Raw genomic sequence first — 13,536 nt, forward strand, 5'->3', positions numbered from 1 at the left:
CTCAAATGTATATTTAGATAAACATAAATTGATCGTTTTGTATGAAATTCGTTTACGTAAGTCATTTCAAAACAGTCATTATCTTAATTTTAAAGTATACGATGTGCATGCTGAATATTGTTGTCAGTCACACCGCATACAACCATTGATATAATAATAATTATGGCTTATGCACCTACTGGCTCATTCTCTTCCTACGTACTTTTAATTTACAAATACCCAAACATGAACATGAGTACATGACTAATCCAACCATAAAATTTAAAATAAAAAATACACACACATACATCATACACACGGACAATTAGTTTTACATTTATATTACTAATAATTTATAATATAGTTAATCAACAGGTTTAACTGTGTAATTTAGATAGATTAGAATAGTAACATCGAATCGATATTAAACTGAGAAACAGTACTTTTTACATTATTCCAGTCGATTTTCAACGATAATATACTCTTCAGTAAGTTGTATTAGCGTTTTAATAACGAAAATATTACTATTTGAAAATAATATTACTTTATTTCATTGTATAGACTATCCAGTTTTTTTTAATGGATCCGTTAATAAGTTGAATTATACAAGTCAACCAACTATTGAAATTATCAAATTTATTTTACTGTTTAACCAGATAAAATATTATCAAAAGTTCGCATAATACTTTACATAAAATAATTAAACTGTGTTTATAATTAAAATAAAATGCATTTATTTTGTCTAACTACGATTTCCAAAATCCTTAAATACAAATTATACAATAAAATGGTACAGAATAAAAAGTTAACTATGTAAAAAATAAACATTAAAATCGGCCTTGGTAGCCATGTATAGTCAATAGACAGTAAACAGTCCAAATAACAAAAATCATTAACTTGCTAAAGTATATATATATAAATCAATTAAAAAAAAATTATCCACTCCATAGAATAATAATAATAATATTTCGCTACTTAAGCAGCGGTCTTAGCTAGTGACTTTCTTGGTTCCAAACTTAATTTGAATCCATCAGTCCTCTTTAAGATAATGTCAGCTTGGAGTTTCCAATCTTTTTCAGATAGACTATTATTTACTTTGAAGTTTCGTAGGATGGTCGACAAAATAATTTTCAGTTTCAACATGGCGTATTTACGACCTGAAAAAAAATGAATTAATTATTGACAATTAATACAATTATTAAACATCACGTCACGCATCGCTGTCAAAACGAAACGTTTTGCATAAAATACAATTAAAAATACGATAATTAATTTATAAATTTAATTCACAAAAGGTTCTCCATAGGTTAATAAAGAAAATAAATGTATACTTTTTTATAGTTTAAGCTTCAAGAAAAGTCTGAATAAACAATTAATCGACCTTAACCTTATTCTAATACAATTGTGTTTCATATGGTAAACAAGTCGATTTTTATATGTTTTAGTTTGATTCCTAATTAAAATTGTATTTATAAACGCATTATTCTTTAAACAGAAATAATAATAATTATGTAACGTGTGATTCGAGTCCGTATAAACACGAACAGCGATTTATTCAAAATATATTCATTATAATTGTAACACGAATTGAATAATTGTTGTCGTATTTCGTATTTACTATCCCAATAATAATACAATGTAATATTGAATAACATACCGACGCAACTTCTGGGCCCGGCACTGAACGGCACGTACGCGTAATAATGACGACTGGCCGATTTCTCCGGCAAAAAGTTGTCGGGGTTGAACACTTCGGGATTGGGGAAAACTTCTTCGTTGCGGTGAATTTTGAACGTGGCGATGATGATGGTGGCACCGACTGGTAAAGTTAAGTCTCTAGACGCTGGAAAAAAAAAATATCGATTATTACAATGATTTATCGTAATGGCAGCGACAAGGAGCGTTTGGGGACAGTACGCGACAACAGTCCCCAAAAAGTCTCTATTGGGGGGTAGCTCGAGAATTAAATTATAAAAACCAAACGTCAGTTATGACCGCCCTCGGGATTTCATATAAGCACGCGTGTCAAACTCACCTAGTTTCACGTTCTCTTTTATTTGCCTGGAGATAATTGGAACTGGAGGGTACATGCGCAACGTCTCCATGATGCATCTTTCCAGGTATTTCATTTGCAATGTGTCTTGGAACGTCACTGGTCTGTCGGAATCACCGAATATCGAGTATAGTTCATCGACGACTTTTTGCTACGACAAAAACGCACATAAAATCAACACGATAAATGTATAAAATATTTCATAAATTGAACAATAATTATTAATGTCGGGGAAACCTTACCTGTACGTCTTGGTGAGCACCCATCAAACACAAGAAGAAACTGCTACCGGCTGCTGTTGTGTCGTGACCCTAATTTAAAAAAAGAAAAAAAGTATAATGAAAGATTTTCCGAAACGACAACACTATGACAATAATATGAGCGAATGTGTATGAAATGTTGTAGAATCGAGAAGTTGAAAACGTTTTATGTGAGAGTAGAAATTAATCAGAAAAAGTTATAAGTCAATAAAAACGTTACCGATATGGTGTACTCGTATTTAACATAAAATATTTAGATAATCAATTAATAAATATTTGTTACACTATATTTGCCCGGGTCGAAAATTTTTTTTCATCATCCCTCATAAGCTATTTATTTTTATTTTATTATAATCTCAGAACAAACCTCAAACATGATTGTGTCGACTTGTTCACGGACTTCTTCGTCGGACAATACAACTCCATTTTCTGAGCACTCGATTAACAAGTCCAAAAATGCCACCCTCTTCTTCTCGCCTATGAATTAAAAACACGACAGTTTCTTTAGAACCAGATAAATTACGTGGCATACGATATGCATTACCAATTCCGTCATCTTCTACGTCCAAGTCGTCTTTCAAGCCAGCAGACTGACCGAATGAGTTTCCGTACGGTACTTCTTCTACCTCAGTCGTTGAAGTTGTTTCGGCAATTTCTTCAGAAACTGCTGGAATGTCGGAGACATCTTTCAGCTGACTCTTTTTCTTTAAATAATCTTCCTTCTTCTTAGCCAATACCTAGTACAGTTACATATTTTTATTAGAAGTTTATTATAAATAAAAAATAATATATTATTATACTTACGTTGTTTGTCAAACCATGAATCAGATCAAGGAGTCCAACTTGTTCCTTTGCGTATTTCGTAAAATTGAAAATAAAATCAGGTTTTAGCCACAAATTTGTATGACGCATATGAAGAATATCACACATTCTTAAAAAAAAAAAAAAAATTAATTATTCACAAATAAATCTAATCACAATAACAGTATAATTATTCACACGAATCGAATGCGTTTTAAAAAAAATGCCTGGCCTAATAAGTCAACAACTATAGTAATATATATATATCGATTCAAACCAAACAGTTAATTGACATTCATTAATTATTATGCGATACAATATATTTATAAATTTAAATAAGGCATTGTAGACGCGGAAACTTAAATAACCAATCAACTGCCGTAGTCGAATCTAATATATATTTAATCGGCTCTTATAATGGCAAAACGCATTAATGCGAGTGTATTAAATTTAGACTGAGGGTATAATGAGATTTATTTTTAATTAATTTTGTCTTTAGCTCGCTTACTTCATAACAGCGGCTGCGTATTCGAAACCACTCTTCTTTTGAGTTTTCTTGCTCACTCCCATGGCGGTTTCTATAACGATAAAAAAAAAAGGTATAGTAAAATAAGTCACAATATAACAGTTATAATGTATTGCACGCGATTTCCAAAAAGTCCGACTTACCCAATAAAATTTCAACGGTGCACTCGCTCATGAAATCGTGAATGTCAAATGTGGAGCTTCCCATTTTCCTGAGCTTACTGACAGTGTCACGGCTGTTGACATTGAAGAGTGTCACGAACGACTTGAGCACGTTCAAGTGGAACGTCGGTGCGATCAATTTTCTGTGAGCCCTCCATTTGTCACCTGTCCAAACCGAAAATCATGTGGATAATTAACAATAATATCAATATCTACGTTCTTAAATTATATCGACACCATTGAAGGTTTTACAGTTAAGCTAATTTAATATTAAATATTATCCCAATATATTTTATTTTTTTTGAATCCTAAACACATCACTAATATTAAAGTATGTCAGTATGAACGTAATGCTTACCGGTGCTTATCAACAGACCATTTCCTAACCATGGTTCGAAAAGACGGTATTCGGGTGATTTGTCAATATACACGTTACTGCTTAGGATTACCTGCATATTCAAACACATTACAGTTTAGAATTTAGTTTCACGTTTACATTTATGTCGACGAAATGTAGCGAAAAAATCACGCCTAATATACAAAAATATATACGTTACCTCGACATCCCTGGGATCAGTCAAGAACACCAACAACCTGGGCCCGATCCACATCTTGATGGGCGAATTCCTTTCGAATTCAAAACTCCGTTCGTAAATCTTGTAAAAAATGGCTGTAAAAAAATTAAAATTTGCTGTAAAAAGATGAAAAATAGATGTATAAAAAAAGAAAATATTTTTAAAAAAAAGCATACACACAATTTATAATCATTTCCGACGTCGCCATATCGGTTACTATTATTATTATTATTATACTCACTATGTGGGTCTTGCATAAAGTCCAAAGCATTTCCCAGCAGCGGTAACCCTTCGGATCCTGGTATTTTATTGGCGAGGTCGTAGAGCTGCTTACGGGACATGCGGAAGTATACGTACCATAATACGATAGCCGGCGTGAGTAGGTAGAAAAAAAGATTGAATGCTGAGAGCGCGAAGAGTGGGTTAACACCCTGGACGTTGGTCGTCATTCTGCACAAACACACAGTTAATTCGTAAATAAATCTCAATTATATTATGGCGATGTTTTTAAACTTAAATAAAAATAAAAATCGATCGATCTATTTGCATAATGAATAATAACAAAATATATTATACGTTAAAATTATAACTAATTACATATAGTTTAAAATATTTGTCCCATAAACATTATACTTTATTTTTCTTTATTTTTACGGAATAAAATTAATCAATTTAAATTAATATACACAGTGTAGTACATGCAGACATACAGTGTAAATATACATAATTATGATATTTAATACAGAGATATACAATGACTAGTTTAAATTAAAATATAAAATACTAATGTATAAAGATAACTTATTTAGAGCTAAGTGTAAGAATGTGGAACTCTAGGTATACCTTAAAATATAAAAGTATAATGCACTATATTACAATAATAGTTTATGTTTAACCGTGCAGTAATATTAAAACAATAAATCCGAAGAAGCATTAATATGCGAATAACCAATTGATATGCAAACACAATATAAATAACCTTATTTTTTTTAATTTGACCTGTCATACGACAGACTGGGTTAATTAATATGATAATGGGTTAATAGGTAAAATGTCTATCAAAATCTTTATAATAAATTAAATATTTAAACGAATTATCAAATTTTATAATCATTTTACGTATTTTATGATGTAAAGGTCGTATTTCACCTAATTAATGAATATTTCAGTGTTTCGTCACATTATATATAAGGTATTTTGCAAAATATTTAACAATCGATGAAAAGTGGTTGTTAAAAGTAAGTACCAAAAAGTTTATAATTTTTGTATTTTAGCCTAAATATAAGACTTTTTATAATACCAATATAATTGGAAAGGTACTCTATTTTTAACCTAACTACATTTTTATTGTGCTCTATTTTATAATACTTAAAGAAATACATTTATTATTTTCAAATATCAAATGTCATGTAGAAATACTTTTTTTCATAATACATTATCATTTTTTTTTTATAATTTTGGTTAAAATTTAAACTTTTAAATTAGAATTATAAATATGAGATATTTAACTATCCGTCTAATATTTTATCATCAAAATCTATCATTCTATTATTCCAATATTTTAATGTTAATGTTATTCTACGTGATCATTGAAATACATAAATATAAAAAGCATTCATTTCGTGTATAAAATTTAACTTTATTAACATTTCTTTAAAGTTTCTGCTTTTAATTTTGTCGACTCGCGTCAACACAGTTACTACCGATAAAAAAATCATATTTGTATACAAATGCTATCATTAATGAACGTGAACTACGCAAATATAGATATAATTATGATAGGTACTTAACTAAAACTGGTTTACTATTTATTACAAAGTGCGAAGTGAATATTAAAAATGATGTATCTAGTTTTTGTTATTAATAGCTAGTCGATATCTTAAGATTATAATATGTAACATGTATTAGGTATATAATTGTATTATGAGTTTGTTTTAACTGCATTCTCCACACTAATGATTTTTGTTATCATAATATTTTAATAATATCATAAAAATTAAGTTGGTCCACAATACTTTTTTTCAATTACATCGTTAATCGGTATTTAATCATTTTAGTTTATTATAGTATTTAGAAAATCGAACAAATACTTCCAAACAACAGCTTAAATACATTAAAAACAACTTACGGCAATAGGCAATACAGTCCTTGAAATATTTGTATATTTTTAGTGAAAAGATTTAATTGTTTTTGCATTTAAGGTACTATTATTTATAAGATACATTATTATATTTATATACATTTTAAAAACATACCACAACTTTTAAATCGTGTTGCCTAATTGGTGTGTCACTGTCAGTAAAATGTAAACTTTTATTTAATTTTACTTAGATCGTATACTTTTTATATTCTTTTACTCTATTAATGTCTGTCGATGAAAAAAACGCCCAACACTAATGCTAAACTCATAAAATAATAATTAATTGATGAATGAAGATTTTGACTTTTGGTTTCATATTGAATTATTTACTACACTGTTTAGCAATCCAATCAAGAATATAGTTAAACATGTATCATCATTGGTCCGTTATTTATGATAGACGACAAAAATCATAAGACGTTTAAAATCATCATGAGACTTTTAATTTACTCTAAGCATATTATAATATAAAAATTGAAAGAAAAAAAAATCGTTTTCTATCGCAGATACCCAAGTGTTCATGATTATTTTTTATTTTTACCGAAAACCAAGACGTATTCTACAATGTTCTAGTCGAAAGTCGTCAATCAAAATAATGATGAGGTCTAGTGATACATGCATCCACATCATTATACATGTTCAGTCAACAAAAAAATAATAATTGATAAAGTATAATAAAAATAAATAAAACTAATACAAAATAGGTAAGACATAAAAGTAAAATAAAGTACCTAACCATAGTCGAGAATGGATGTGCCTGCCTATAATATACGTGTTATGTAGAAATGAAAAACTATTACCTGTATCATACACTGCCAACGAAGTCTTGAAAATTCGAAGTCAACGAAATGAAATTAAAAATAAACTCTGCACAAAAATGCGCGTGAAGTTCGGAGGACTTCGGGCAGCTCCGCTCCAAGTTGGTGCACACGGTGTTGTTCCTTAATGCCGATGATTTCTCGGTGGCATGTAAATGGTTGTTGAAGGAACACTGAACGCTGAACACATAACACGGCTTTGGAGACGACCAGCTTTTATATACCCACTCATTGTACGAGTTGTATGCCGCTGAATACGTAATTAAGGAGAGGATCAAGGATCACCTTCATTTCCATCGTCATTAATACATTATTACTATTATTGTTTCTACTTTTTTTTTTTTGTTTTACCACTGGTTGTAGACGCATTCGTTGAGTGGTGAGAGAAATGTTCAATCGGATAGGTTGGTTTAGTTACAGAAAAAAAAAACACTATTATATCATGTTGTATAACATATTGTGCATTTAAAATATTATATAGTAAACTCACCAATGTTCTATTATTATAATATTTTCATGATGTTTTCGTTTTTATATTTTCATATTTACGAGTGATAATCACGAACACGGTGAAAATAAAACATAATATAATACTCGATATTATGATATTACTAAATATAGGTACCTACATGGGCAAACAGAGTTTTCGTTGTGTGTCTAAAAACCATTTTCAAACGGCCACCAAAAATATAAGCTTCTCATCGGATTTTTCAAAAATCAATTTATACCATCGATTACATAGTTATCATTTCCATTCTCAATGGATTTTATTATACTATATTTACTAAGAATTGTTTTCCAATTTCAATACAACAATGTCTGTGTTTTTGTAAATCAATGAACTGTTACATACATTACACATTGCATTGACACATTTCTTATTTCGTAATATTAAATATTATAATGTCTTTATTTGGTTTTTCTTGTTTACTATTTTAACTTAAATGATTTCAAAGGTTTGACTGTTTAATATAATTCAAAATTAATTTCAAATTCTATTTAATATTCAAAGGACGTAAACGATCGTCTAACATGCCCAATATTTAAATATAATCTAATTATTTATATTTCTAATATTAAAATAAATTAATTTGAATTTAAATAAATCATTTTTATCAATAAGTAATGAAGTTGAATTAACTTTCAAATAAGTATATTGATTTTTGATAAATTATACCCAAGTAAGTTAAACTTGATATACTAAGAAATTAATACTAAAATACAAAGATGAATGCTATAAACACGTTTTCGATCATTATATTCTATTGATGCGTATAAAATGAAAATCATGTTATCATATTATACTGAAATCAGATAAATGTAAATTAAATTATACTGACAATTCGATTGAATTTTATATATATTTAAATAATTTGGTGTTATTTTTTATAGATTTATAGTTTTCATTAGTTCTAGAATAATTTTATAACTATATTGATAATAATTGATTTAAAATTTGTATTTATACTACTTACTTTATCTCAAATTATAATAGGCTCTATTGACGTTTTTATCATCATATTATTATAAAATTATTATTTATCATGGAAAACGTCAAAATAAACTTTAAAAGTTTTATTTAGTGGCAACAATTACAATTTTCATTTATCAAAAACGATTTTTAATTTGACGAAGATTTCAGTTTATCACTTAGGAATCACTTTTACTTAAATTATAATTTTTTTATATTCAATAAAATCTTTAAAATATTAACTGATTTGAAATTTTTTGATTGCTGTTCGGGTAAAAAGCTTTAAATTTAATACGAAATCCCTCGTAAGTTGTTTTTACATCAAATTAAAATATTAAAAATACACAAAGTTTGAGTTTAATATAAATTAATTTAATATTGAATCTTTTATTTTAAATTTTTTGTCGTGTTTTATAACATTTATCAATATTTTTTATAATTTCCGTCGCTTAAATCTTTTTTACACATTTTATGAATTATTTATAATGTTCATAATATTATAATCATAATATTGATAATATCGTTTACGTTATGTTTATACGTTGTATTTAATTAATAATATTTCATTGATTTTAAAATGGTTTTGGTACACTTGATAGATTTTTATCCATTTTAAACTTTAATTATTTGGTAAAATGTTTATAATTTATAGTGCATTATTTACAGCATTTTTTAAATTTTATAGTTTTTTAGTGCATTAGTTTACACTTCTAGGCTATAGATTCTAGTTAAAATAGTTAATAACGTTGTATGATATTATCATACTTTACATGATTTTACATCTAATTATATTTTTTTCTACCAGGATTTTCTTGTAGTTAAAAAATAAATAACGATATCCATTATATCATTCATCAGTCTTTACTCGAGAGAATGTAATTTTTTTCGGCAAAAATTAGTCAACTTACCGTATTTCTAATAAAAACTATCCTTAAAAATATACATCGGCAGACCTCTTACGCTCAGAATAATTTTCCATGTACGTTGATTTATCATTGAACTAAAATTTGTCCACATCCATTACATTAACCTACTCAATAACAAGGTACCTACCACTCGAAGCCTAATGCATATAAAAAATCAATTACTTAACAGTTTTTTTTTCATATCTTAAACACTTATAAGTTATACGTTTAAAGTATAACCAGGAACAACAAAACAGATTTCTATTTTAGAATCTATAGCGATAAATTTGTTTTTTTACAAAATAAAACTGTCTTCAATCGATTATTTTATATCAACCACATTTTATCTTATCTGTTTTTAAAGTTATATTTTACAATTTCCTTTTCATTAATGTGACTATAGTTTCTAAAGTATTACTAACCATAATATTGTTTAAAAATTACATTTTTTTTAAATATACCTATGAGTCCTTAATATAATTGTATAATCTTACTTTTTATTTTTAGAAGAATTTTGTTTATAAATTGATGTTATCAAAGCTTATATAATACGAAAACTACCTGTACAAAAAATGTGTATTTAGTGAAATTTTTTTAAAAAATGTTGCTTTTTATTACTATAGAACTCTTTGAAATTCTGATTTCAAAAATAATAAGTTCACTACCTACCTATAGAAAATTACGATAAAAGATTATAAAATACATACACCTTAAGAAAAACGGCATGTGCTTATACGTGTTAGGTATTTAAATATATATTCAATTATGATTTTTACTAAAATAATAAAAAATGTAATTATATATGGTATACCTATATATGTATATATTATATTTATTCAATATTTATCTTATAATGAAACATTTGGGGTACTAGTACACTTTGTACAGGGTACAACAATGGTAATAACTTGAAAATTATATTATTTAATGAACGAAATTAATGTATTCTATAGTTATAATTTGACAAACAATATTTAATAAGTACCACCATTATTCTATTTTAATTATTTTAATAATATAATATACGATATATGTTTATATGAAAATTACATAAGAAAAAATTAAGGAATGAGCGTTTTGCCCATAAAACCATAATCCCCCCTCCCCAAATAGGGTCATACTATATTATATTATATAATTTATTTTCGTTTCCGAAAATAAGTGCATTACACTTTACTTGCTTATAAAATTAACTCAAATACTCAAATAATATAAGCATTTTGACAAGAAAAATAAAATTTTATAAATAAAAGAATATATAATATAATAGAAAAGGATCTAGGAGCTAATCCGGTTTCTATACAATTCCATATCTCTCCCAATCCATCCCCGAGTTGAGCTTTTAATTGTTGTTATATATATCGGGGGCGTATTTAGAAATGTCTTATGGGGGAGGGGGGGCACAAACAAAAAGTTCAAATTTGTGTTATTATATGACAATATATTATATAATATTAATTAAGTTCGCCAAGCTCAGCTCGTGGATCGACGCGCTGTATACATATACGCATCTACGATAAAGGTAAAATGTAATAATACGTATATACGTATATAATAATAATTGTGTTTCAACCTGGAAATTTCACTAGACGCTATCAGATTATTATTTATTAGATTTTGTTATATTGTACCTATACGGCCATACGGACTATAAGCTGTGGCTGTACCTATATTTCGTGTCTGTTTTCCAATTTTCGGAAAAACGGATACACTTGGATATTTTGACCGATTACCGCGATGATCGTATTTTAGTACGACGTCCGGATGACGCTCTGCCCACGTACGGGTGATGTGTCAACCGCAATCGCCGCGTTCGAGTTTCTCAGAGACTCTATTCTAATCATCATAGTCATAGTTTATAGGCGTACAATAAATCGCGGTCACGATAATGTCATTGCGCGGGTGGTGTTTGTTCATTTCCCAGTTCAGGTGGTGCGACCCCCTTATAATTTTTGTCATCGTTTTTAGGCCCAATGCGTTGCCGTCCAGGTACGATGGACACCTTCCCCCCGCGCGTTATGTGTTAAATGTTTATTTCTACTTCGCAGTACCCTTACTGTGTATATTATTATTTTAATATATCAGTGATCATCGTTTTAATACTTATGTCTACGTCGCAGTATACCAATCGTGTATTATATTATTAGTATATAAGTCCTATGCTATAAGCATAGGCGTGCGCACGGGGCGAGCCGGACGAGCCCCTGCTCGACCGGAATCTTTTTAAGGGCATAGTAAAATTTCAAATTTGTGTATATTATATTAAATCTATCATTATATTCGTGGGGATCATGAAAATTGTATTTGTCGTAATAATGAAATAAAATTAAAAATATTTGTGTACCACTACAAAATTTTTATTGATTTATTTATCTGTCTAAAATATTGTGCACAAAATATCAAAATATGTATCTAATTTTACTATAGAAGTACTAAAGAGTCTATGCTCGATACCTAGTATAGAGGATCCTATTGGAAATAGGAAAATCCATTTATCAATTATTACATAATTACACATTTGTATGTATTAATATAATATATATTTTATTTTTAACTTTAAAAACATACAAGTACCTACCTATGTCTAGTACATTAATGTTGTGAGCACATACAACTTGATTCTATTTGTATAGGTATATAAATTGTATACAGTTTTAAATTCACAATTAGAATATAATATGTAGTATGTTAATGTTTCAAAAAAAAAATTAGGGGCACTGTCTAAGTGTTGGGGAACTAATTTTTCCAAGCTCAACCGGAAATCAAAGTCGGCGCACGCCTATGTCTATAAGATATCAAAGCACGTAGCACAAGTATATGAAAACGCCATTAGATGTAAAACGGCCGTGTATTATTGACTACTACCGTATAACTATATTAAATATAACAATATTTGTGACAAGGTATTAAATGCAATGAATATCGCGTGTTGTTCTACATCGATGATGTACTAATTTTTTTTTCAGACCTGCGATTAAAATACTAGTTATTTGAGGGCGTAATGTTTGCTGTTTGTATTCGCTACTTTTTCTACTTTTTCGAAATAGTTGTTTCACAGCGAGTATTCTACCACCAGATAGTTATTAATTATTAATATTATATTACTTACCAATCTACGTTTCAAAAGTGGCATTTAATTTAATAATTATTATTTATCAAGGCTGGAAATCGACAAGATAATTACTTAGAGACCAAATTAAGTTAGCTGTTAATTTTTAACTTACTAGATTTTTCTTTTTAAATATCCTATTCTAAAATATGTATACACATTTTAATATATTCATAATTTATTTAATTAGTTTCAACATATTTTGTTCTAGACATACTAGTCACTTAAAATAATGTCAATTTAAAAAATTCTATTTAAATGCATTCGCATACATGCAAACCCGTAGATATCTACAAATTTATATTTCAAAACTACCAATAATATAAAGATAATATATGAATAGTATTTTATTTTTCAAATGAATTCATTATTTTTATTGCATTTGACTTTTTTTCTAAATAGTAGTGAAATGGCTTCAAATAGCTACGTATAAGCTTTTAATGCATTGAATTGCTAGATTTATTAATAAGTAAATTAGTTGATATGAGTAACTTCAATCAGGATTATAAAAGAAAAGAAGATAATAATATATAATAAGATAAATAAGATAATACTTTATGTCTATATACATTTTTTAATTTTTTAAATGGCTTAGTGAAATGGTAAAATTGGCCTGCCTCAAATCTTGCACAATAGGAAAAAACTGAAATAACGCTCCTATTTTATGTATTTTTGTAATATGTATTAAATTTGTCTAAAAAAGAAAATGAATATTAGAAATATTTTATTATTGTCACT

General features: G+C 28.0%; 1 protein-coding gene across 2 annotated transcripts; it reads right to left on the reverse strand.

Annotated features, from left to right (window-relative positions):
• Positions 1–689: 689 nt before the first annotated feature.
• Positions 690–7,518, reverse strand: LOC132923776 (cytochrome P450 4g15). Of its 2 annotated transcripts, none has more exons than XM_060987738.1 (13): positions 7,296–7,518; positions 4,597–4,805; positions 4,338–4,450; positions 4,139–4,229; positions 3,763–3,945; positions 3,602–3,671; positions 3,097–3,223; positions 2,837–3,029; positions 2,660–2,769; positions 2,275–2,343; positions 2,015–2,183; positions 1,637–1,822; positions 690–1,136 (listed from the first exon to the last, which is right to left on the reverse strand). In XM_060987738.1, the coding sequence occupies exons 2-13, from the start codon at positions 4,802–4,804 to the stop codon at positions 955–957; spliced, it is 1,701 nt and encodes a 566-aa protein (XP_060843721.1). In that variant the 5' UTR covers position 4,805; positions 7,296–7,518; the 3' UTR covers positions 690–954. The 2 variants fall into 2 exon arrangements, with proteins under 2 accessions (XP_060843721.1, XP_060843719.1); XM_060987736.1 differs by having other exon boundaries at positions 4,338–4,471.
• Positions 7,519–13,536: the final 6,018 nt, after the last annotated feature.

Source organism: Rhopalosiphum padi, chromosome 3 (genome assembly GCF_020882245.1).
Source record: "Rhopalosiphum padi isolate XX-2018 chromosome 3, ASM2088224v1, whole genome shotgun sequence".
Taxonomy (NCBI): domain Eukaryota; kingdom Metazoa; phylum Arthropoda; class Insecta; order Hemiptera; family Aphididae; genus Rhopalosiphum; species Rhopalosiphum padi.

Excerpts from the sequence above, each read along its gene's own strand:
- LOC132923776 (XM_060987736.1), bottom strand. The coding sequence starts at position 4,804 with ATGACGACCAACGTCCAGGGTGTTAACCCACTCTTCGCGCTCTCAGCA. Across the intron at positions 2,770-2,836 it reads CGTAGAAGATGACGGAATTG|GCGAGAAGAAGAGGGTGGCA; the intron begins GTAATGCATATC and ends TTTAATTCATAG. Across the intron at positions 2,344-2,659 it reads TCGACACAATCATGTTTGAG|GGTCACGACACAACAGCAGC; the intron begins GTTTGTTCTGAG and ends TTTTTAAATTAG.